The sequence below is a fragment of the Oncorhynchus clarkii genome, chromosome 28 (assembly GCF_045791955.1).
Source record: "Oncorhynchus clarkii lewisi isolate Uvic-CL-2024 chromosome 28, UVic_Ocla_1.0, whole genome shotgun sequence".
NCBI lineage: Eukaryota > Metazoa > Chordata > Actinopteri > Salmoniformes > Salmonidae > Oncorhynchus > Oncorhynchus clarkii.
The window spans coordinates 11,443,032-11,468,265 of record NC_092174.1 but is presented as its reverse complement, the minus strand read 5'-3'; the positions used below and the strand labels follow the sequence as shown (position 1 = coordinate 11,468,265).

The 25,234-nt window shown below is 44.9% G+C and overlaps 1 protein-coding gene across 1 annotated transcript; it reads left to right on the top strand.

Moving 5' to 3' along the window:
* Positions 1-457: 457 nt before the first annotated feature.
* On the top strand, positions 458-25,234 carry LOC139387035 (protein ABHD8-like). Its single transcript, XM_071133005.1, has 6 exons — positions 458-804; positions 12,677-12,728; positions 14,884-15,680; positions 16,314-16,484; positions 22,354-22,570; positions 22,803-25,234. Exons 3-6 carry the CDS (start codon positions 14,893-14,895, stop codon positions 23,016-23,018), a joined length of 1,392 nt encoding a protein of 463 aa, XP_070989106.1. The 5' UTR covers positions 458-804; positions 12,677-12,728; positions 14,884-14,892; the 3' UTR covers positions 23,019-25,234.

The following is a 25,234-nucleotide window of genomic DNA, read 5'->3' as shown; positions in this document are numbered from 1 at the left end:
AGGGAGGTCCACTTGTCAAGGTCATCTCGGTTGAAGGTTAAAGAAAACTCTCCACCCCCTAAGTCTGGACTGAAAGAAACACCATGGCAACACATAAACAAAAAACTGAAAGAAACACCATGGCAACACATAAACAAAAAACTGATTTTGGCGTTACAAACCAAGAATATTATCATCCATTACTTTTTTCTTTCAGATATCATCAATAAAAAGTATTGATGCATATAAGGCTACATTCAAAGTTTTGCATTTGTATTATAGCCTATTTGGTACAATAAAATTGCTTGGTAACACACACACGGTATGGGAATCTGTTGTTACGTTACCCACTCGGGTTTAGCAACTGGAATACAAGACATCCTATTGGCTTTCGTAGGACTAAGGTTTGTAGCCTATTCGCTATCCTTCTTGTCATTCAAATGCAGAAGGAAGTTGACAGGAAAATTCCGAAGAGGCTGAGTACAACCAGAATACAACAAGACCAAAAGGGTTGGTAGAATCTCGCCCGTGTGCGCAACGCCGAACGATGCTGATCAAAAGAGCATTAATCTATCATCAGCATGGGCATTTTCAAATTTAAATGGGCACACCTACCTAGTGTGCATTAATTAGATTTAAAGCCTTATTATATTTGTTGATTAGTAAAATGTAAACCATCTGCAGATGCCCAATTATCATATTGCAGATTGCGTTTGAATTATACCAATGCAACAGATTTTCAACTGCAGTTAATTATTATCAACCTATTGACTAGCGTATTATGGGAGAGGAGCATCCTATTTCTCATCCTTAATCATCAGTAAGGTAAGGATTTGGTTCGAAAATAGACATATGCATCAGCAAACGTTGTATGGCAATTACTGGGTATGGGGTTTTATGTTGATACCATACCTAGAACAGAATATTTGAGATTTCATAATGGAAATTCAGATAAATAGACGTCAATCATAATGCGTTGGCATTGTGACATACATTGCGCAACACACCCACTCAATATTGATTTATGTTGTTGGAATATATATATATATATATATATATATATATATATATATATATATATATATATATATATATCACGTCCCATAGGCAACAGTAGTGTCCAGTCCAGCTTGCAAATTGTTAAATATTTCATAACAGTTGTGAAAAAATAATGTATGCATGCTCATTTGGCTAAAACTTAATTTGTCTGCTCTGAATGGTACATTATGTAATTTCTGATGTCTACAGGTAGTGTTATGCCCTAGTACCAACATAATTCAACTAGTTATGAATTACACATTTGTATTTTGAATACTGTAGATATATGTATCAGAATGTATTAATGTACTGTGTGGGTGGAAAAGTAGAGCACATAGTGTACCAAATGTGTGTTAAACATGACGCTTGGATAATCAACCTAATTCTGCATTGCAGATCAAATAGTAAAATGGCTGAATAACATGGTTGAGAGCATTTAGGGCAGTCCACTGGAAAACTCAATCATATTCAATTCTCACTTTCATATTCGACCTTAATATGACAGTGGGATTTATATGGCAAGGAACGTTGAGTTGGATGGCCTTTTGCATTTTAATCTCTGGTTGTGGAGTAATGTAGTGATCTTGGAGGGTAGTGCAAGTCTCCTCGCAGTTTAGCAGTCATGCGCTGGTTCATTGCAAGAGGGGCCACATCATCATCATCATGGGGCGGCAGGGTAGCCTAGTGGTTAGAGCGTTGGACTAGTAACCGTTCTGCCCCTGAACAACACTAGGCCGTCATTCAAAATAAGAATTTGTTCTTAACTGACTTGCCTAGTTAAATAAAGGTATAATAAATAAAAATCCCCTGGAGGGAAGTCCACCTCCAACATACTTTCTGTTCAGGCTTATATCAAACCTGATATGATTGGATGATGATAACCTTATTACATGAGATAGATACAGTATCTGTGTATAGACATATATGCCTGTAGGTCATGTCTGGGCTTTCATAGTGCTTATCCAGTATCCTTACCCCTAAACGTATTGCAATGATTTAGAGACCAGCTGTGTCTAATGAATATTGTGATGGTAGCATTTGATCGTATGATTAATGACGTCCTCACTGCTCGTAGAGGCCCACCATTTTGATCCACCAAGGAAGGGACATCTCAAAATTCACTTGGCTCATGAAACAGGATAGTACAGGATGCACCGACCTTCACAACATTCTCAATAAATTCTCTCTCCCTCCCTCCCTCCCTTTTTCCTTCTCTCCTTGATCTACCCCTCTCAGCCAGATATTGATCCCTGTGTGCCATTTCAATACGTTAATGAGCTCCCCTGTGTGTGTGGATGCATAGAAACAGTGAGCAGTAAACTGCACCCACCAGGATCAATGCCCCCTCCTCTCTCCCCATGACCTGCTTTCCGATTTCCCATATGTGTGTTAAAATGAACTTCATTAACTTTCCTTTGCTCACTTGCCTGTGCACCTAATTTTCATAGTTTTTCTCGATTGTGTACAAGCATTTTCTGGAACAATGTTGTCGATTTTCTAAACAAAGTGCACAAGACACAGGGCTCTGTGGCCTTTTGCCAAATAGCAAATTAACTATGATGAAACTGTTTCTCATGAGGATCGCCACAGGAAAGGAAGACCCAGAGTTACCTCTGCTGCAGAGGATAAGTTCATAAGAGTTACCAGCCATGTACCCTAGTTACAAGAAATCGCAGCCCAAATAAATGCTTCACAGAGTTTAAGTAACAGACGCATCTCAACATCAACTGTTCAGAGGAGACTGCGTGAATCAGGCCTTCATGGCCGAATTGCTGCAAAGAAACTACTACACCAATAATAAGAAGAGGCTTGATTGAGCCAAGAAACACGAGCAGTGGACATTAGACCAGTGCAAATATGTCCTTTGGTCTAATGAGTCAAAATTTGAGATTTCTGGTTTCAACCTACCGTGTCTTTGTGAGACGCAGAGTAGGTGAACAGATTATCTCCGCATGTGTGGTTCCCACCTTGAAGCATGAAGGAGGTTGTGTGATGGTGTGGGGTGCTTTGCTGGTGACCCTGTCTGTGATTTATTTAGACTTCAAGGCACACGAATTCAGAATGGCTACCACAGCATTCTGCAGCAACACGCCATCCCATCTGGTTTGCGTTTAGTGGGACTATCATTTGTTTTTCAACAGGACAATGACCCAACACACCTCCAGGTTGTGTAAGGGCTATTTGACCAAGAAGGAGAGTAATGGGGTGCTGCATCAGATGACCTGCCCTCCACAATCACCTGACCTCAACCCAGATGGTTTGGGATGAGTTGGACCGCAGAGTGAAGGAAAAGCAGCCAACAAGTGCTCAGCATATGTGGGAACTCCTTCAAGACGGTTGGAAAAGCATTCCAGCATTCCAGGAAGCTGGTTGAGAGAATGCCAAGAGTGTGCAAAGCTGTCATCAAGGCTAAGGGTTGCTACTTTGAAGAATATAAAATATAAAATATATTTTGATTTGTTTAATGCTTTTTTAGTGACTACATGATTCCATATGTGTTATTTCATAGTTTTGATGTCTTCACTATTTTTCTACAATGTAGAAAATATAAAAATGTAAAATGTTCTTTTAATGAGTACCCAGTGACTGGTACTGTAGATGTGTAGAGATCAATGAGACTTAAAGGCTCTGCATGGCCAATCCGATGTCTGCAGTAGCCGTACTGCATTTACTGCGATGCAGAAGTCAGAGCAAACATACTTTTTGCTCTTCACGTAGCAGAGTTGTTGTGAAAGAAGTATTCAAGGAAGCGAATTTATGTTTATACAGGACCTCTCTCCCCCACCTACCGTCAAACAGTCATGTCAATGTGGAGCTATATGGAGCCCTCCGCATTATTAAAACATTTGGGATGCGCATGGCAATGCGGTACGGAGCTCAATTATGCCTCCGCAAGCCTCCAGAGGCTCCACAATTGCGTCACACCATTCGTGAGGAGGCTCCGGATCACATTCTCAGAGCAAGCATACAATTAAAGTCGGAAGCGTACCTTACTCAAATACATTTAAACTCAGTTTTTCACAATTCCTGACATTTAATCCTAGTAAAAATTCCCTGTCTTAGGTCAGTTAGGATCACCACTTTATTTTAAGAATGTGAAATGTCAGAATAATAGTAGAGAGAATGATTTATTTAATCTTTTATTTATTTCATCACATTCCCAGTTGGTCAGAAGTTTACATACACTCAATTAGTATTCGGTAGCATTGCTTATAAATTGTTTAACTTGGGTCAAACATTTCGGGTAGCCTTCCACAATCTTCCCACAATAATTTGGGTGAATTTTGGCCCATTCCTCCTGACAGAGTGTCACACCCTGGTCAAAGTATTTTGTGTTTATCTTTATTTATTTGGTCAGGCCAGGGTGTGGCATGGGGTTTTGTATGTGGTGTGTATGTATGGGGATTGTAGCTAGTGGGGTGTTCTAGCTAAGTCTATGGCTGTCTGAAGTGGTTCTCAATCAGAGGCAGGTGTTTATCGTTGTCTCTGATTGGGAACCATATTTAGGCAGCCATATTCTTTGAGTTTGTCGTGGGTGATTGTCCTTAGTGTCCTTAGTGTCCTTAGTGTCAGTTTGCACCAGTTTAGGCTGTTTCGGTTTTCATTACGTTTATTATTTTGTAGTGTTTGTATTTTGATTCGTGTTTTACGTTTGTTTAATAAACATGGATCGCAATCTACACGCCGCATTTTGGTCCGACTCTCCTTCTCACCAAGAAAACCGTTACAGAATCACCCACCACAAAGGGACCAAGCAGCGTGTCAACAGGCAAGAACAGCCCAAAGTGGAGTACAGTATGGACTATACTTCTTGGGAGGAGATAGACAGGTGGGCGGTCGACCCAGGGAGAGTGCCGGAGCCCGCCTGGGATTCGATGGAGCAGTGCGCGGAAGGATATAGGAGAATGGAGTTTGCGAAGCAAGCAAGGCGGCGCGGACGGAGGCCCCATAGTCAGCCCCAAAAATTTCTTGGGGGGGGGCTCAGGGAGAGTGTGGCAGAGTCAGGAGCCAGACCTGAGCCAACTCTCCCTGTTTATCGTGAGGAGCCAAGGAGGAGACCAGAGCCGGTGTTGGAGGTGAGCGAAACAGAGACTGTGAAGGAGTTAATGGGGAAATTGGAGGAGAGAGAAATGAGGGAGTTGCTGTGTTGGTGTTTTAAACATGGAATTCGCCCGACGGAGCGTGTCGGGGATTTGATGGCACCTGGGTCAGCGCTCCATACTCGTCCTGAGGTGCGTGTTAGTCGGCTGGTGAAGATGGTGCCAGTCTCACGTACCAGGCCTCCTGTGCACCTCCCTAGCCTTGCACGTCCTGTGCCAGCACCGCTCTCAAGATCTCCAGTACGCCTTCACGGTCTAACCCATCCTGTGCCACCTCCACACCCCAGCCCTCCGGTAGCAGCTCCCCGCACCAGGCTTCCTGTGCGTGTCCTCGGCCCAGTACCACCAGTGCCAGCACCACGCATCAGGCCTACAGTGCGCCTCGCCTGTCCAGCGCTGTCGGAGCCCTCCTCCTCTCCAGCGCTGTCGGAGTCTCCCGCCTGTTTAGCGCTGTTAGAGCCTTCCTTCTCTACAGCGCTGCCGGAGTCTCCCGCCTGTTCAGAACTGCCAGTTAGCAAGGAGCTGCCAGTTAGCAAGGAGCTGCCAGTTAGCAAGGAGCTGCCAGTTAGAATAGAGCTGCCAGTTAGCATAGAGCTGCCAGTTAGCATAGAGCTGCCAGTTAGCATAGAGCTGCCAGTTAGCATAGAGCTGCCAGTCTGCATGGAGCTGCCAGTCTGCATAGAGCTGCCAGTTAGCATAGAGCTGCCAGTTAGCATAGAGCTGCCAGTCTGCAAGGAGCTGCCAGTCTGCAAGGAGCTGCCAGAGCTGCCAGTCTGCAAGGAGCCGCCAGAGCTGCCAGTCTGCAAGGAGCCGCCAGAGCTGCCAGTCTGCATGGAGCAGCCAGGGCCGCCAGTCAGCATGGAGCAGCCAGGGCCGCCAGTCAGCATGGAGCAGCCAGGGCCGCCAGTCAGCATGGAGCAGCCAGGGCCGCCAGTCAGCATGGAGCAGCCAGTCAGCATGGAGCAGCCAGAGCAGCCAGTCAGCATGGAGCAGCCAGTCAGCATGGAGCAGCCAGTCAGCATGGAGCAGCCAGAGCAGCCAGTCAGCATGGAGCAGCCAGAGCTGCCAGTCAGCATGGAGCAGCCAGTCAGCATGGAGCAGCCAGAGCTGCCAGTCAGCATGGAGCAGCCAGAGCTGTCAGTCAGCATGGAGCAGCCAGTCAGCATGGAGCAGCCAGAGCTGCCAGTCGACCAGACTCTTCCAGATCTGCCAGTCGACCAGACTCTTCCAGATCTGCCAGTCGACCAGACTCTTCCAGATCTGCCAGTCGACCAGACTCTTCCAGATCTGCCAGTCGACCAGACTCTTCCAGATCTGCCAGTCGACCAGACTCTTCCAGATCTGCCAGTCGACCAGACTCTTCCAGATCTGCCAGTCGACCAGACTCTTCCAGATCTGCCAGTCGACCAGACTCTTCCAGATCTGCCAGTCGACCAGACTCTTCCAGATCTGCCAGTCGACCAGACTCTTCCAGATCTGCCAGTCGACCAGACTCTTCCAGATCTGCCAGTCGACCAGACTCTTCCAGATCTGCCAGTCGACCAGACTCTTCCAGATCTGCCAGTCGACCAGACTCTTCCAGATCTGCCAGTCGACCAGACTCTTCCAGATCTGCCAGTCAGCCAGGATCTGCCAGCCAGCCAGGATCTGGTAGATTCATCAACCTGCCTGAGCTTCCTCTCACTCCTGAGCTTCCTCTCACTCCTGAGCTTCCCCTCAGTCCCGAGCTGCCTCAGTCCCGAGCTGCCCCTCAGTCCCGATCTGCTCCTCAGTCCAGTGGGGTTCTGGGTGAGGACTACTAGGCCATGGTCGGTGGCGAGGGTGGACTATCCAGGGACGCGAGGAGAAGGGACTAAGACATTGATTGAGTGGGGTCCACGTCCCTCGCCGGAGCCGCCACCATGGACAGACGCCCACCCGGACCCTCCCTATTGTTTTGAGGTGCGTTCGGGAGTCCGCACCTTAGGGGGGGGGTTCTGTCACACCCTGGTCAAAGTATTTTGTGTTTATCTTTATTTATTTGGTCAGGCCAGGGTGTGGCATGGGGTTTTGTATGTGGTGTGTATGTATGGGGATTGTAGCTAGTGGGGTGTTCTAGCTAAGTCTATGGCTGTCTGAAGTGGTTCTCAATCAGAGGCAGGTGTTTATCGTTGTCTCTGATTGGGAACCATATTTAGGCAGCCATATTCTTTGAGTTTGTCGTGGGTGATTGTCCTTAGTGTCCTTAGTGTCCTTAGTGTCAGTTTGCACCAGTTTAGGCTGTTTCGGTTTTCATTACGTTTATTATTTTGTAGTGTTTGTATTTTGATTCGTGTTTTACGTTTGTTTAATAAACATGGATCGCAATCTACACGCCGCATTTTGGTCCGACTCTCCTTCTCACCAAGAAAACCGTTACACAGAGCTGGTGTAACTGAGCCAGGTTTGTAGGCCTTCTTGCTCGCACACACTTTTTCAGTTCTGCCCACACATTTTTTTTAGGATTGAGGTCATGGCTTTGTGCTGGCCACTCTGTACCTTGACTTTGTTGTCTTTAAGCCATTTTGCCACAACTTTGGAAGTATGATTGGGGTCATTGTCCATTTGGAAGACCCATTTGCAACCAAGCTTTAACTTCAGGAAGTTAAAGCTGATGTCTTGAGATGTTGCTTCAATATATCCACATAATTTTCGTACCTCATGATGCCCTCTATTTTGGGAAGTGCACCAGTCCCTCCTGCAGCAAAGCACCCCACAACATGATGCTGCCACCCCGTGCTTTGCGGTTGGGATGGTGTTCTTCGGCTTGCAAGCCTCCCCCTTTTTCCTACAAACATAACAATGGTCATTTTGGCCAAACAGTTCTATTTTTGTTTTTCGTCAGACCAGAGGACATTTCTCCAAAAAGTATGATTTTTGTCCCCATGTGCAGTTGCAAACTGTAGTCTGGCTTTTTTATGGCGTTTTTGGAGCAGTGGCTTCTTCCTTGCTGAGCGGCCTTTCAGGTAATCTCGATATAGGACTTGTTTTACTGTGGATATACTGTAGATACTTTTGTACCTGTTTCCTCCAGCATCTTCACAAGGTCCTTTGCTGTTGTTCTGGGATTGATTTGCACTTTTCACACAAACGTACGTTCAGAATGCGTCTCCTTCCTGAGCGGTATGATGGCTGCGTGGTCTCATGGTGTTTATACTTGCGTACTATCGTTTGTACAGATGAACGTGGTACCTTTCCAAGCTGTTTTTAAAGGTACAGCCAATTTAGTGTATGTAAACTTCTGACCCACTGGAATTGTGATACAGTGAATTATAAGTGATATAATCTGTCTGTAAACAGTTGTTGGAAAAATTACTTGTGTCATACACAAAGTAGATGTCCTAACCGACTTGCCAAAACTATAGTTTGTTAACAAGAAATTTGTGGAGTGGTTGAAAAATTAGTTTTAATAACTCCAGCCTAAGTGTATGAAACTTCCGACTTCAATTGTATATAGAATTTTTTTCTGTTTCAAAAGCAAAAGCGACTTACCAGTCAACTTACCAGCACAACCGGCACTACGACCAGGAATACGACTTTCCCAAAGCGGGTCTTTTGTCTGCACCTCCCAGGGCATTTGAACTGATTCCAGAGGCCACCCCAAAACAATGCTGTTGGAGGAGAGATTGCTGGAGCGGTCTTCTAGTGAGGCTTCGGATGCGCGCACACCACCAAACGCTTCCAAGTATATTACTCGCTAATGTCCAGTCCCGAAATTAGGGCAAGAGTTGCTTTCCAAAGAGATATCCAGGATTGTAAATTACTCTGTTTTGGCTAGCTGGGGACACGCTGTCGGAGCGTGTCCCCAGCCAACAGGATTTTCAGTGCATCGCGAACGACAGAAACTAACATCTCTCTGGTAAGAAGAAGGGTGGGGTGTATGTTTCATGATTAACGACTCATGGTGTAATTGTAAGAACATACAAGAAGTCCTTTTGTTCACCTGACCTAGAATTCCTCACAATCAAATGCTGACCATATTATCTCCCAAGAGAATTCTCCTCATCACATTCGTGAATATCCCCCCCGCAAGTGGTTACCAAGACGACCATCAAGGAACTTCACTGGACTTTATGCAAACTGGAAACCATATATCCTGAGGCTGCATTTATTGTAGCTGGGAATTTTAACAAAGCTAATCTGAGAACAAGGCTACCTAAATTCAATCAGCATATCGATTGCAGTATACGTGCGAGTAACACACTCTACCACTGCTACTCTAACTTCCGCAATGCATACAGAGCCCTCCCCCACTCTCCTTTTTGCAAATCTGACCATGACTCCATCTTGTTGCTCCCCTCCTATAGGCAGAAACTAAAACAGGAAGCGCCATGCTTAGGTCTATCCAACTCTGGTCTGACCAATTGTATTCTACTCTTCAAGATTGCTTCGATCACGTGGACTGGGAAATGTTCCGGGTAGCCTCAGACAATAACATTGACGTATATGCTGACTCGGTGAGTGAGTTTATAAGGAAGTGTATAGGAGATGTTGTACTCACTGTGACTATTAAAACCTTCCTTAACCAGAAACCGTGGATTGATGGCAGCATTAGCGCAAAACTGAAAGCACGAACCACCGCATTTAACCATGGCAAGGCGACTGGAAACATGGACGAATACAATGTAGTTTTCCCTCCGTAAGGCAATCAAACAAGCAAAGCGTCAGTATAGAGACAAAGTGGAGTTACAATTCAACAGCTCAAATACGAGACGTATGTGGCAGGGTCTACAGACAATCACGGATTACAAAAAGAAAACCAGCCCCGTCGCGGACATCGACGTCTTGCTCCCAGACAAATTAAACAACTTCTTTGCACGCTTTGAGAACAATACAGTGCCACCGACATGGCCCTCTACCAAAGACTGTGGGCTCTCCTTCTCCGTGGCCGGCGTGAGTAAAACATTTAAACATGTTACCCCTCACAAGACTGCCGACCCAGACGGCATCCCCAGTTGCCTCCTCAGAGCATGCGCTGACCAGCTGGCTGGTATGTTTACAGACATATGAAATCAATCCCTATCCCAGTCTGCTGTCCCCACATGCTTCAAGACGGCCACCATTGTTCCTGTTCCCAATAAATTCCCTGTTCCCAACTAAATGACTATCGCCCTGTAGCACTCACTTCTGTCATCATGAAGTGCTTTGAGAGACTAGTCAAGGATCATATCACCTCCACCCTACCTTTCACCCTAGACCCACTCCAATTTGCTTACCGCCCCAATAGGTCCACAGACAATGCAATTGCCATCACACTGTACACTGCCCTATCTTATCTGGACAAGAGGAATACCTATGTAAGATGCTGTTCATTGACTACAGCTCAGCATAGTACCCTCCAAACTCATCATTAAGCTTGAGACCCTGGGTCTCGACCGTGCCCTGTGCAACTGAGTCCTGTACTTTCTGACGGGCCACCCCCAGGTGGTGAAGGTAGGAAACAACATCTCCACTCTGCTGATCCTCATCACTGGGGCCCCACAAGGTGCGTTCTCAGCCCTCTCCTGTACTCCCTGTTCACCCACGACTGCGTGGTCATGCACACCTCCAACTCAATCATCAAGTTTGCAGACGACAATACAGTGGTAAGCTTGATTACCAACAACGACGAAACAGCCTACAGGGAGGAGGTGAGGGCCCTCAGAGGGTGATGTCAGGAAAACACCCTCTCACTCAATGTCAGCAAAACAAAAGAGATGATCTTGGACTTCGGAAACAGCAGATGAGCACCCCCCATCCACATCGATGGGACAGCAGTGGAGAAGGTGGCAAGTTAAGTTCCAGGGTGTACATATCACCGATAAACTGAAATGGTACACCCACACAGACAGTGTGGTGAAGAAGGCGCAACAGCGCCTCTTCAACCTCAGGGGGCTGAATAAATTTGACTTGTCACCAAAAACCCTCACAAGCTTTTACAGATGCACAATACAATCCTGTCGGGCTGTATCACCGCCTGGTACGACAACTGCACCGCCCACAACCGCAGGGCTCTCCAGAAGGTGGTGCGGTCTGCACAACGCATCACCGGTGGCAAACTACCTGCCCTCCAGGTCACCTACAACACACGATGTCACAGGAAGGCATATAAGATAATCATGGACAATAATCACCCAAGCCACTACCTGTTCACCCCACTTCCATCCAGAAGGCAAGGTCAGTACAAGTGCATCAAAGATGTGACAGAGAGATTGAAAACCAGCTTCTATCTCAAGGCCATCATATTGTTAAACAGCCACCACTAGCACAGAGAGGCGGATGCCTACCTACAGACTTGATATCATTGGCCTCTTTAATAAATGGAACTAGTCACTTTAATAATGCCACTTTAAGAATGTTTACATATCTTGCATTACTCATCTCATGTGTATATATTGTATACTGTATCCTTCACTATCTATTCTATACTATCTATTGCATCTTAGCCGCTCTGTCACTGCTCATCCATATTTTTTATACTATTTTATACTTTATACTTATGTTCTCATCCCATTCCTTTACTAGATTGTGTGTATTAGGTTTTGTAGTGGAATTTGTTAGATATTAGGTTTTGTTGTGGAACTTGTTAGATATTACCTGTTTAGATACTGCTACACTGTTGGATCTAGAAGCATAAGCATTTCACTGCACTCGCAATAACATCTGCTAACCATGCGTATGTGGTATAAAATAAAATGGTATTTGACTGAATTTAGACATCTCCCCTCACTGTGAATAAATAATGTATGAATCTAGAATATGAATCCGGAGTTGAAGGTGATTGGAGGTGGGTGAGTGAGAGAGGAATGGACATTAATCAGAGCTCTGCCATTATTAGTGTGTTTGTGTGTGTGGCTTGACATGTAAATAAGTCAATGGTGTTTCTTGGAGTGAATACCAGGAGAGAAATATATGTGTTGATTAAAGCCAGTGTGTCAGGGCAGCTTTTATATGAAGGGTTTCCACAAACTCATCATTAGAAAAGCCTCCCTTCTCTGTAGCCAACACTTTTCTGAGGATTGAAAATGGCTGCCGCACTTTTCCCCAGGCCTCACCGACTGTAGCGATGAGCATGATCTAATAATATCGGTGAACCTTGTTGACTAGAAATGCAATTCAATCATATGTCTAGCATTGTAGGGATCATAATCTGTGAGCATAGATAGATCATATACTCCAACTTTACATAAGATTGAATAATAATAATAATTGAATAATAGAACACAAGCAGCAGTTTATATTCTGTTTAGTTAGTGGAGACACAGTAACATAGGAAACCATGAAGCCTTTATCTAAATTTCAAAACATGCTGTAGATATGACACTTCTGCTCTGCTTCCCCTTGATAATCTGTGTGTCTATATTTAAACCGTGTGACATGAAATTCTCAATTTACCAGACTGCCAAAAACCTCTTGAGCCATGACTGGACATAACCATCCTGGAAAACACCATCGTGTGCTGGTGTACTAATAACCAAACTCCATTGGCACATGTAATACATAGAGTGAGCAGTTGTCATGAACCCCGCTGTGCCATTTCTGACATTCTATTTATACTCTAGGGACCAGGGGCCATTTTGGAAGAGCCGTGACCATTCTTCGATTTTTGACTAGGTCAGTATGTCAATTGTTTCTGCTTCTTCACACTGAAACTAATTTCAACGCAGGTATTGTGTTACTGTTGTCTATGGACTGACTTTGAACCCAATGTTAAACTGGTCATTTATGCTGGTGTGTATTTTAATTGAAAGCTTAATTATTGAGAAACCCTAGCGTGTTTATCATGGAGCATATATCAGGTTCAAACAACTGTTTTGTTGTTTTTTTCGTGTGGTGAATTGTTGTGGTGAGAGCCATTGGGATCTTTTAGTTCAAAGATGTCTGTTGATCTTTGTTGTCTGTTAAGCCTACCAGGTCGTTCCTATTATGTGTTGTGATGTATGGGGAGAACGTGTACGGTCAGAACAATAATGGAAACTCACAGCACCCCTTCTGGGGCACTTTTTACTGTTTTGTTCTTATATATACACTGCTCAAAAAATAAAGGGAACACTAAAATAACACCTCCTAGATCTGAATGAATGAAATATTCTTATTAAATACTTTTTTCTTTACATAGTTGAATGTGCTGACAACAAAATCACACAAAAATTATCAATGGAAATCAAATTTATCAACCCATGGAGGTCTGGATTTGGAGTGACACTCAAAATTAAAGTGGAAAATCACACTACAGGCTGATCCAACTTTGATGTAATGTCCTTAAAACAAGTCAAAATGAGGCTCAGTAGTGTGTGTGGCCTCCACGTGCCTGTATGACCTCCCTACAACACCTGGGCATGCTCCTGATGAGGTGGCGGATGGTCTCCTGAGGGATCTCTTCCCAGACCTGGACTAAAGCATCCGCCAACTCCTGGACAGTCTGTGGTGCAACGTGGTGTTGGTGGATGGAGCGAGACATGATGTCCCAGATGTGCTCAATTGGATTCAGGTCTGGGGAAAGGGCGGGCCAGTCCATAGCATCAATGCCTTCCTCTTGCAGGAACTGCTGACACACTCCAGTCACATGAGGTCTAGCATTGTCTTGCATTAGGAGGAACCCAGGGCCAACCGCACCAGCATATGGTCTCACAAGGGGTCTGAGGATCTCATCTCGGTACCTAATGGCAGTCAGGCTACCTCTGGCGAGCACATGGAGGGCTGTGCGGCCCCCCAAAGAAATGCCACCCCACACCATGACTGACCCACCGCCAAACCGGTCATGCTAGAGGATGTTGCAGGCAGCAGAACGTTCTCCACGGCGTCTCCAGACTCTGTCACGTCTGTCACGTGCTCAGTGTGAACCTGCTTTCATCTGTGAAGAGCACAGGGCGCCAGTGGCGAATTTGCCAATCTTGGTGTTCTCTGGCCAATGCCAAACGTCCTGCACGGTGTTGGGCTGTAAGCACAACACCCACCTGTGGACGTCGGGCCCTCATACCACCCTCATGGAGTCTGTTTCTGACCGTTTTAGCAGACACATGCACATTTGTGGCCTGCTGGAGGTCATTTTGCAGGGCTCTGGCAGTGCTTCTCCTGCTCCTCCTTGCACAAAGACGGAGGTAGCGGTCCTGCTGCTGGGTTGTTGCCCTCCTACGGCCTCCTCCACGTCTCCTGATGTACTGGCCTGTCTCCTGGTAGCGCCTCCATGCTCTGGACACTACGCTGACAGACACAGCAAACCGTCTTGCCGCAGCTCGCATAGATGTGCCATCCTGGATGAGCTGCACTACCTGAGCCACTTGTGTGGGTTGTAGACTCCGTCTCATGCTACCACTAGAGTGAAAGCACCGCCAGCATTCAAAAGTGACCAAAACATCAGCCAGGAAGCATAGGAACTGTTGTCTATTCCATTAGCACAACAGCATGTGAAATTTATTGTCAATCAGTGTTGCTTCCTAAGTGGACAGTTTGATTTCACAGAAGTGTGATTGACTTGGAGTTACATTGTGTTGTTTAAGTGTTCCCTATATTTATTTGAGCAGTGTATAATGTTTGTTGTAAGTTCCAACCTAAGACTTTGTCTCAAACCAAAATGGGGACTGTGTTGTATTTTAATATGAAATAACTAATGTTATTCACAATATTATGCATACAAAACACTTACCTCATGTTCTTACCACAGTACATAGCATAACATTTTGTTCTTTTTTCAAGCATAATCAATCACGCCGTGTTGGTTTTGTTAAGATTGCTCATTGACATTCCTCATGGGTATGTGTCTCTGCAGGCAGGCACTATGCTGACCAGCATTACAGACGGGATTCTGTGCTGTCTGACTGGGAAGGCTGCCAGCCTGGTGATGCCCGTTGAGTCCTCTGAGCCAGCTGACACCTTTGAGTTTGTGGAGGTGAAGCCCGGGAGAGTCCTAAGGGTTCGCCACATCATCCCTGAGCGGCAGTCATCGGTGGTAACGGAGGAGGACCAGGTAAAGGAGCCAGAGCAGGAGAAGGGCAGTGGAAGCAACAGCAGCAGCAGTGTGCACTGCAAGCGCAAGATCACTGTCTACCGCAACGGCCAGCTAGTCATTGAGAACCTGGGTGACGTGCTGCACTCGCAGATCCTCCAGTGCCAGGATGGTGACCTAGAGCCCTATAGCACCGTGGAGGTGGAACTGGCCGACTATAAGGAAGTGCCCACCTCCCCTGAACCCAAACCCACGCCTCCTCTTCCCACGGTCGGGGATCAGAAACCCGCGGCGCCTCCTCGCCGGCGCCATCGCAAGCCTAAGCGCACATTGATGATTGACTCGAAGAGGGAGATCTCCAGCTGCAAGGGGACACACTCGGATGTGGCACTCTTTTTCGTACATGGGGTAGGCGGCTCGCTGGACATCTGGGGCAGCCAGCTGGACTTCTTCTCGCGGCTGGGGTATGAGGTCATCGCCCCTGACCTGGCGGGCCACGGGGTCAGCAAAGCGCCCCACATCACGGCGGCCTACACCTTCTATGCCCTGGCAGAGGACATGCGCGCCATCTTCAAGAAATACGCCCGTAAACGCAACATCCTAGTCGGGCACTCCTATGGGTCAGTATGCTTGCTTCTCTGATAAAATGAATGGTCAAGTATCATCTTATGTCTTCGGTCAATTAACAGAAGGAATATCATGATAGTAAAGGAATTACAGTATTTGTGTCACGTGGAATGACGCTGGAGAGACAAAGTAGGTACGGGGAGTAACATTTAATAAATAAAAGACATATCACGAGACAAGCACAGCGTCAGCAAACAGAAACTAAGACAAAAACAATCAATGCAGCAGCGGGGAACAGAGCAAGGGAACTGACAGATATAGGGGAGGAAATAAACAGGAGATAAGGGAGTCCAGGTGAGTCCAATAATGCTGATGCGAGTGACGAGGGAAGGCAGGTGTGGGTGATGGATGGCAGGAGTGCGTGATGCAGGGTAATCTGGCGCCCTCAAGCGCCAGGGGGAGAGAAGAGCGGGAGCAGACGTGACAATTTGAACATGCCCTGAAACACACCATAAACTGGTCCTGACTATGTCTGAAGAAGAAGAACCAATCAGAGAGCAGGGTTATGACGATGGCATGATGTACCAATCAGAGAACTGTGTTATGATGAAGTCATGATGAAGCGACCAGTCAGAGAGCAGGTTCCCAAGATGTTATTTTCACTTGTTTGATTATATCCCTTTCAGGGTATCGTTCTGTACCTTCCTGGCCCATGAGTATCCAGACCAGGTTCACAAGGTGGTGATGATCAATGGAGGGGGGCCCACAGCTCTGGAGCCCAACCTCTGTTCCATCTTCCAGCTGCCTTCCTGTGTGCTGCACTGCCTCTCCCCCTGTCTGGCCTGGAGCTTTCTCAAGTAAGTAAATCATCCCATCTCTTTGTAGACAAAACAATATTGCAGTGCAGACAAAACAACAACCCGTTGCTAGACAAAACAACATTTTGTAGACAAAATAACAACACATCGCTTAACAAAGAGAACACCAATCTATCGCTGTAGACAAAACAAAACCAAGAAACTCTTCATACAGAAAGTATACTGTACACTGCGGTTTCCGAATAGTCGGCTGCCCACAAGGAATTTTATTTGTCACCCCCCCAAAATAGACTGCAAAACATTTGTGCGCCAGTTCACACAAAAGTGGACGTGAACATGTGCTCACATGGTTGATGATATTACTAGGTTAACTAGCTTGTTCTGCGTTGCATGTAATCAATACGGTGCCTGTTAATTGATCATCGAATCAGAGCCTACTTCAACTTTGCCAAACAGGTGATGATTTAACAAAAGCGCATTCGCGAAAAAAGCACAATTGTTGCACAAATGTACCTAACCATAAACATGAATGCCTTTCATGTTAGCAGGCAATATTAACTAGGGAAATTGTGTCACTTCTCTTGCGTTCAGTGCAAGCAGTTTGGGCCGCCTGGCTCGTTGCAAACTGTGTGAAGACCATTTCTTCCTAACAAAGACCGTAATTAATTAATTAATTAATTTGACATAATTATGACACAACATTGAAGGTTGTGCAATGTAACAGCAATATTTAGACTTAGGGTTGCCACCTATTCGATAAAATACAGAATGGGTTCCGTATTTCACTGAAAGAATAAACGTTTTGTTTTCTAAATGATTTGACCATATTAATGACCAAAGGCTCATAATTTCTGTGTGTTTATTATATTAGAATTAAGTATATGATCTGATATTTAATAGAGCAGACTGACTGAGCGGTGTTAGGCATCAGCAGGCTTGTAAGCAGTCATTCAAACAGCACTTTACTGCGTTTGCCAGCCGCTCTTAGCAATGATGGATGCACAGCACTGTTTATGACTTCAAGCCTATCAACTCCTGAGATTAGGCTGGCAATACTAAAGTGCCTATAAGAACATCCAATAGTCAAAGGTATATGAAATACAAATGGTATATCCAAATCAAATCAAAGTTTATTTGTCACGTGCGCCGAATACAACAGGTGTAAACCTTACAGTGAAATGCTTACTTACAGGCTCTAACCAATGGTGCGGGGAAAAAAGTATGTGTGTGTTCGTGTAGGTAAGTAAAGAAATAAAACAACAACAGTACAACAGTAAAAAGACATTTGAAAAAAAGAGTAGCACGGCTATATACAGACACCTGTTAGTCAGGCTTATTGAGGTAGTATGTACATGTAGGTATCGTTAAAGTGACTATGCATATATGATGAACAGAGAGTAGCAAAAGCGTAAAAAGAGGGGTTGGCGGGTGGTGGGACACAATGCAGATAGCCCGGTTAGCCAATGTGCGGGAGCACTGGTTGGTCGGGCCAATTTAGGTAGTATGTACATGAATGTATAGTTAAACTGACTATGCATATAAGATAAACAGAGAGTAGCAGCGTAAAAGAGGGGTTGGGGGGGGGGGGGGGGGGGGGGGGGGTACACAATGCAAATAGTCCAGGTAACCATTTGGTTACCTGTTCAGGAGTCTTATGGCTTGGGGGTAAAAAGTGTTGACAAGCCTTTTTATCCTAGACTTGGCACTCCGGTACCGCTTGCCCTGCGGTAGTAGAGAGAACAGTCTATGACTGGGGTGGCTGGGGTCTTTGTCAATTTTTAGGGCCTTCCTCTGACACCGCCTGGTGTAGAGGTCCTGGATGGCAGGCAGCTTTGCCCCAGCGATATTTGTAAATTATTTTGTACATAATGTTTCTGCAACCGTATTTTACGGAAGAAAAGAGCTTCTGGATATCAGGACAGCGATCACTCACCTCAGATTAGACAAACATTTCTTCAACAACAACAACAGCAGCAAGCAGGACTCACACAATATTCTCCAAACACCCCACAGGGCAGACTTCCCAATTATTCGCAAAAGGAAGCGACGCAGAGGACGAAGAGCCGGATGCCTCATCTGGACCCGCAGAAGACTACTAGGAAAGCTGCCGTTATCGTCAATATTACTCGCCAACGTGCAATCATTGGACAATAAACTAGACGAGGTAAGATCACGAATATCCTACCAACGGGACATCAAAAACTGTAATATCCTATGCTTCACGGAATCGTGGCTGAATGACGACATGGATATTCAGCTAGCGGGATACATGCTGCACCGGCAGGATAGAACAGCACACTCCGGTAAGACGAGGGGGGGGCGGTCAGTGCATATTTGTAAAAAAACAGCTGGTGCACAAAATCTAAGGAAGTCTCTAGATTTTGCTCGCCTGAAGTTGAGTATATTGTGATAAACTGCAGGCCACACTACTTGCCTAGAGAGTTCTCAGCTATACTTTTCGTGTCTGTTTATTTACCACCACAGACAGATGCTGGTACTAAGACCGCACTCAGTCAGCTGTATAAGGAAATAAGCAAACAGGAAAGCATTCACCCAGAGACGGCGCTTCTAGTGGCCAGAGACTTTAATGCAGGGAAACTTAAATCAGTTCTACCAAATCTCTATCAACATGTTAAATGTGCAACCAGAGGGAAAAAAATACTAGATCACCTGTACTCCACACACAGAGACCCGTACAAAGCTCTCCCTCACCCTCCATTTGGTAAATCCAACCACAACTCTATCCTCCTGATTCCTGCTTACAAGCAAAAATTAAAGCAGGAAGCACCAGTGACTCAGTCTATAAAAAAATGGTCAGATGAAGCAGATGCTAAACTACAGGACTGCTTTGCTATCACAGACTGGAACATGTTCCGCGATTCTTCCGATGACATTGAGGATTACACCACATCAGTCACTGGCTTTATCAATAAGTGCATTGAGGACGTCGTCCCCACAGTGACTGTACGTACATACCCCAACCAGAAGCCATGGATTACAGGCAACATTCGCACTGAGCTAAAGGGTAGAACTGCCACTTTCAAGTTGCGGGACTCTAACCCGGAAGCTTACAAGAAATCCAGCTATGCCCTGCGACGAACCATCAAACAGGCAAAGCATCAATACAGGGCTAAGATTGGATCATACTACACCGGCTCTGACGCTCGTCGGATGTGGCAGGGCTTGCAAACTATTACAGACTACAAAGGGAAGCACAGCCGCGAGCTGCCCAGTGACACGAGCCTACCAGACGAGCTAAATCACTCCTATGCTCGCTTCGAGGCAAGCAACACTGAGGCATGCATGAGAGTATCAGCTGTTCCGGACGACTGTGTGATCACGCTCTCCATAGCTGACGTGAGTAAGACGTGTGCTCCGGGCATGTGCTGACCAACTGGCAGGTGTCTTCACTGACATTTTCAACATGTCCCTGATTGAGTCTGTAATACCAACATGCTTCAAGTCCCTGTGCCCAAGAACACAAAGGTAACCTGCCTAAATGACTACAGACTCGTAGCACTCACGTCCATAGCCATGAAGTGCTTTGAAAAGCTGGTAATGGCTCACATCAACACCATCCCAGAAACCCTAGACCCACTCCAATTTGCATACCGCCCAAACAGATCCACAGATGATGCAATCTCTATTGCACTCCACACTGCCCTTTCCCACCTGGACAAAAGGAACACCTATGTGAAAATGCTGTTCGTTGACTACACCTCACCTACACCTGACTGCATGGCCAGGCACGACTCCAACACCATCATTAAGTTTGCTGACGACACAACAGTGGTAGGCCTGATCAACGACGAGACAGCCTATAGGGAGGAGGTCAGAGACCTGGCCGGGTGGTGCCAGAATAACAACCTATCCCTCAACGTAACCAAGACTAAGGAGATGATTGTGGACTACAGGAAAAGGAGCACCGAGCACGTCCCCATTCTCATCGACGGGGCTGTAGTGGAGCAGGTTGAGAGCTTCAAATTCCTTGGTGTCCACATCAACAACAAACTAGATTGGTCCAAACACACCAAGACAGTCGTGAAGAGGGCACGACAAAGGCTATTCCCCCTCAGGAAACTAAAAAGATTTGGCATGGGTCCTGAGATCCTCAAAAGGTTCTACAGCTGCAACATCGAGAGCATCCTGACCGGTTGCATCTCTGCCTGGTACGTCAATTGCTCGGCTTCCGACCTCAAGACACTTCAGAGAGTAGTGCGTACGGCCCAGTACATCACTGGGGCAAAGCTGCCTGCCATCCAGGACCTCTACACCAGGCGGTGTCAGAGGAAGGCCCTAAAAATTGTCAAAGACCCCAGCCACCCCAGTCATAGACTGTTCTCTCTACTACCGCATGGCAAGCGGTACCGGAGTGCCAAGCCTAGGACAAAAAGGCTTGTCAACACTTTTAACCCCCAAGCCATAAGACTCCTGAACAGGTAACCAAATTGTTACCTGGACTATTTGCATTGTGTACCCCCCCCCCCCCCCCCCCCCCCCCCCCCCCCACCCCTCTTTTACGCTGCTACTCTCTGTTTATCTTATATGCATAGTCAGTTTAACACATAATAGCACAATTGGTTAGGAGACCGTGAAACGGCAGCCATCTCCTCTGGCGCCACTGTAATTCCTATAATTCCTATAATAACTACAACCTAAAACTTCTTACCTGGGAATATTGAAGACTCATGTTAAAAGGAACCACTGTGTTTTTGCATTATTTAAACCAAATTGAAAATGTTTCATTATTTATTTGACACTAAATTGATTTGATTTATGTATTATATTAAGTTAAAATAAAAGTAGTCATTGTTCATTCAGTATTGTTGTAATTGTCATTATTACAAATATATATCTTCAAAAAAAATCATCCGATTAATCGGTATATGCTTTTTTTGGTCCTCCAATAATCAGTATCGGTATCTGCGTTGAAAAATCATAGTCGGTCGAACTCTAGTGTGCGCCAAGTTGAAAAATCATAGTCGGTCGAACTCTAGTGTGCGCCAAGTTGAAAAATCATAGTCGGTCGAACTCTAGTGTGCGCCAAGTTGAAAAATCATAGACGGTCGAACTCTAGTGTGCGCCAAGTTTAAAAATCATAGTCGGTCGAACTCTAGTGTGCGCCAAGTTGAAAAATCATAGTCGGTCGAACTCTAGTGTGCGCCAAGTTGAAAAATCATAGTCGGTCGAACTCTAGTGTGCGCCAAGTTGAAAAATCATAGTCGGTCGAACTCTAGTGTGCGCCAAGTTGAAAAATCATAGACGGTCGAACTCTAGTGTGCGCCAAGTTGAAAAATCATAGTCGGTCGAACTCTAGTGTGCGCCAAGTTGAAAAATCTCATTCTTTTTCAGAAATTACTCATGCAGATATTTACGCAAATGTTATACATGAGGCTCCAGGAAATCAGCTCAAAGTTATTTTAATTTAGGAAATCTGTTCCCAAGTAATAGAGACGCATATGTGATCGTATCCCCATGTAATCAAGATTTGAAATTATTCTGTTTTTGTGAAATAATATATCTGTTTGGGGTTCTTGCGGTACCTTTTTTGTAGTGCACAAGTTATTTATAACTATGTTCTGGCTCCCTGACCATCCAAGGTAAAATCGTCCCACGGCTGAATGTAATTGGGGACTCCTGATGTACACCGTCAATGCTTAACTACTACTGCATACACAAAGTAAGGGGAATTTATACAGAATTTAGAATATCAGATAATACTGATGGCTTCCAATTGGCTCATTCATTCCCCCTCCTCTCCCCTGTAACTATTCCCCAGGTTGTTGCTATAAATGAGAATGTGTTCTCAGTCAACTTTCCTGGAAAAATAAGGGTATACAAAAAAATATATATATATATACATATATCATTGGGCTATGAGTCTGACCTCTTTTTCCAACATGTTCAGGGCTGGGTTTGCCCGTCAGGGAGCCAAAGAGAAGCAGCTGCTGAAGCAGGGCAATGCCTTCAACGTGAATCCATTTGTGCTGCGAGCCATGATGAGTGGGCAGTATTGGCCCGAGGGGGATGAGGTGTACCATGCTGAGCTTACTGTGCCCATCCTGTTGGTGCACGGCATGTACGACAAGTTTGTGCCTATGGATGAGGACCAACGCATGGCAGAGGTAAGGAGACATTAATGAATGAATACCAATCCATGTGAATTTAGTTCAGAAGCTATACTACTCATGAACGAAAGATAAATTGATATAATTTATGTTTTTATGATATGAATTATGAACAGTTCCTATCATATCACAAGCCTCTCATCTAATCTAATATTAGATTGAATATGGTCAACGTAATCTGTACCACTGTTTTCTATCTTGATTGTAACTATTCTCCTTTTCATTTCAGATCCTTCTGTTTGCGTTCCTGAAAGTCATTGAGGAGGGCAGTCACATGGTGATGATGGAGTGCCCTGACACAGTCAACACCCTCCTGCACGAGTTTTTCCTATGGGAGCCCGACATGTCCAAAAAGGACACAGCTAAGACTGATCCTGACAAGACTGTTACGGTCAATGGCGTTGTCGTCCAGACACCAAAACCAAACAAGCCCATGGACAAATAACCAGTAAGGAGTTTAATTTTACATGAGCAAACCCAATCTGAGGGCCTGTCTTTGGCAGGTGGCATGTGGTCTTAGGGCTGCTCGCAGGCTGAGAGCTGTTATTAACCGGGCCAGAGTTGGTTGTTGAAGTGGAGGGGAGGCAACTCGTGCGCCAAGCTTAGAGTGGCATTTGAAATGGGACTTGGGACTGTCGAAAGAAGACAGTAAATTATGGAAAGAAGAGAGGCGGAATCGAATACAATGACAGAGATGGGTGTTTCTGTTTCCCCTTTGACAGCTGTCTGTGCTGTTTGTAATGTGGTGTTTGTAATCAGATAGACCTTGGGTCCAGAGGACGTTTTTAAAACACAATATCCATTCGTAATGCTCGGAAGTACCAAACTTGGGTTGGTGAGTGGGCCATTGTCAACCAAAGTGAGGAGGGCATGACTATTAAATGGTCTGTGGATTGCCTTACTATCTATCGTCCATTCTCTTGTGAATAATATATCACTGCTGATTGGTGTCCTTCTGTCATCAGTTTAAAGTTAAAGATATTACAAGACTGGGTCCATATTATGAATTCTCTTCAAGTGAACCATAAACTAAATAGGATAACTGATAAACTATCCAGATAATGCTAGCCAATGGGTGACTGTGGTGTGTTATGGGAATAAGATCGCCCAGTTTGCATGAGGTCATCCTCAGTAATCATCCCCTATTTTTTATTTTATTTTTTATTTGACCTTTATTTAACTAGGCAAGTCAGTTAAGAAAAATTATTATTTTCAATGACGGCCTAGGAACAGTGGGTTAACTGCCTGTTCAGGGGCAGAATGACAGATTTCTACCTTGTCAGCTCGGGGGTTTGAACTTCCGGTTACTAGTCCAACGCTCTAACCACTAGGCTACCCTGCCGCCCCGCAGGTTAAGCAGGTTATAGACTCAAGTGTTGACTGGATGGAAGCAGTGGTGAATGAATTGGAAATTGTTATGGCAAATAAACATGCAATAAGTAATTACATAAAGTATGTTGCAGGCATAATAAAGACATGCACCACACCACACACCTGAACAAATTCACCATACAATTTCAACAGCCTCATCAAATATCATCAGGCCAAAGGAAAGCTGTTAAAACATATCCTTGAGCAAACTACGTATCTGTCAGTTACAGTCAGCATCGGTCAACTTTGCTGTACACTGTGCATTAACTCACGCTTGAAGTTTAGGGTATCGGTTTGCTTTTGAAACCTAACGATTAATCTATGCACAACATGGAGTGGAGTATTTTGCCTTTAAGAACATTTTGCGGTGTTGTCCAATGTTATGTATTTAGAAGCCTATGCTTACTGTATGTGTCTACACTTGCGTATGCATTATCTAACCTTCCTAGACCATTTGAAGTTGTTTCATGAATGGGCTTTTTAAATATATTTCAAGGGTTTTCTTGACAACATACTTTGACAGTCGAGAAATCCAAAAACCTCCCGTGTCCTCTGAGTGTATAATCTAAGGGGCATTATGGACAGAGAAGAAGTTGGACAAAAGCTTTAGTGATAAAGTAGTCATCGAAATGATGTAAGAGTATTCCATAACTATTATTTAATAATAGTGATGCCAGTTATTAATCGTGAATGTTTTCGTGTCTCATAATGAGAATGTGTGATTAATCTGCAATTAAGAAGTATGAAGTACAGTAAGGAATTTTTCCGGTTCGGTCTTTTCGACTGCTGCACACTGTTTATTGCATATGCATTATTCTGAGAAAAGATGCATGATGATAATGCAATTTCAACAGAGAAAAGAGGAGTTATGAACTGTAGACTAAGATAATGTACTAATAAGTAATGGAAACAAATAGGTTGAGGAACAAACTAGTTCGACCCAGCTGTTGAAAAGAAAATTAATTCATGTGGACTGTCCACCACCATGAAGTGCATCTGATGCAATGTCTGTTTTTGCACTGTATAGATTGATCCAACAGCAATATGGACTGCAGGGCGCTCACATTTGCTTCCTCCGCTAAATGTATACAAATCGGTCAGTGTTCCTATCCAGTGTGCTATCATTTGTGGTTCAAAATGTTTAAATGTAATTGATACATTTATTGATGGACATCAGAACTCATGCACTGCCTGAATGTATATGCATATAAAATTCTGATATATCGAACTGTTCAATTGAGTGTATGAATGTGCCTTTCCTGGCATGAATTAAAACAAATGTTTGCATTA

What these genes read in the sequence shown, in the direction of transcription:
- LOC139387035 (XM_071133005.1), top strand. Translation starts at nt 14,893, where the DNA reads ATGCTGACCAGCATTACAGACGGGATTCTGTGCTGTCTGACTGGGAAG. An exon ending in CTGGCCTGGAGCTTTCTCAA is followed by an intron (nt 16,485 to 22,353) that starts GTAAGTAAATCA and finishes CAACATGTTCAG; the next exon opens with GGCTGGGTTTGCCCGTCAGG. An exon ending in AGGACCAACGCATGGCAGAG is followed by an intron (nt 22,571 to 22,802) that starts GTAAGGAGACAT and finishes TTTTCATTTCAG; the next exon opens with ATCCTTCTGTTTGCGTTCCT.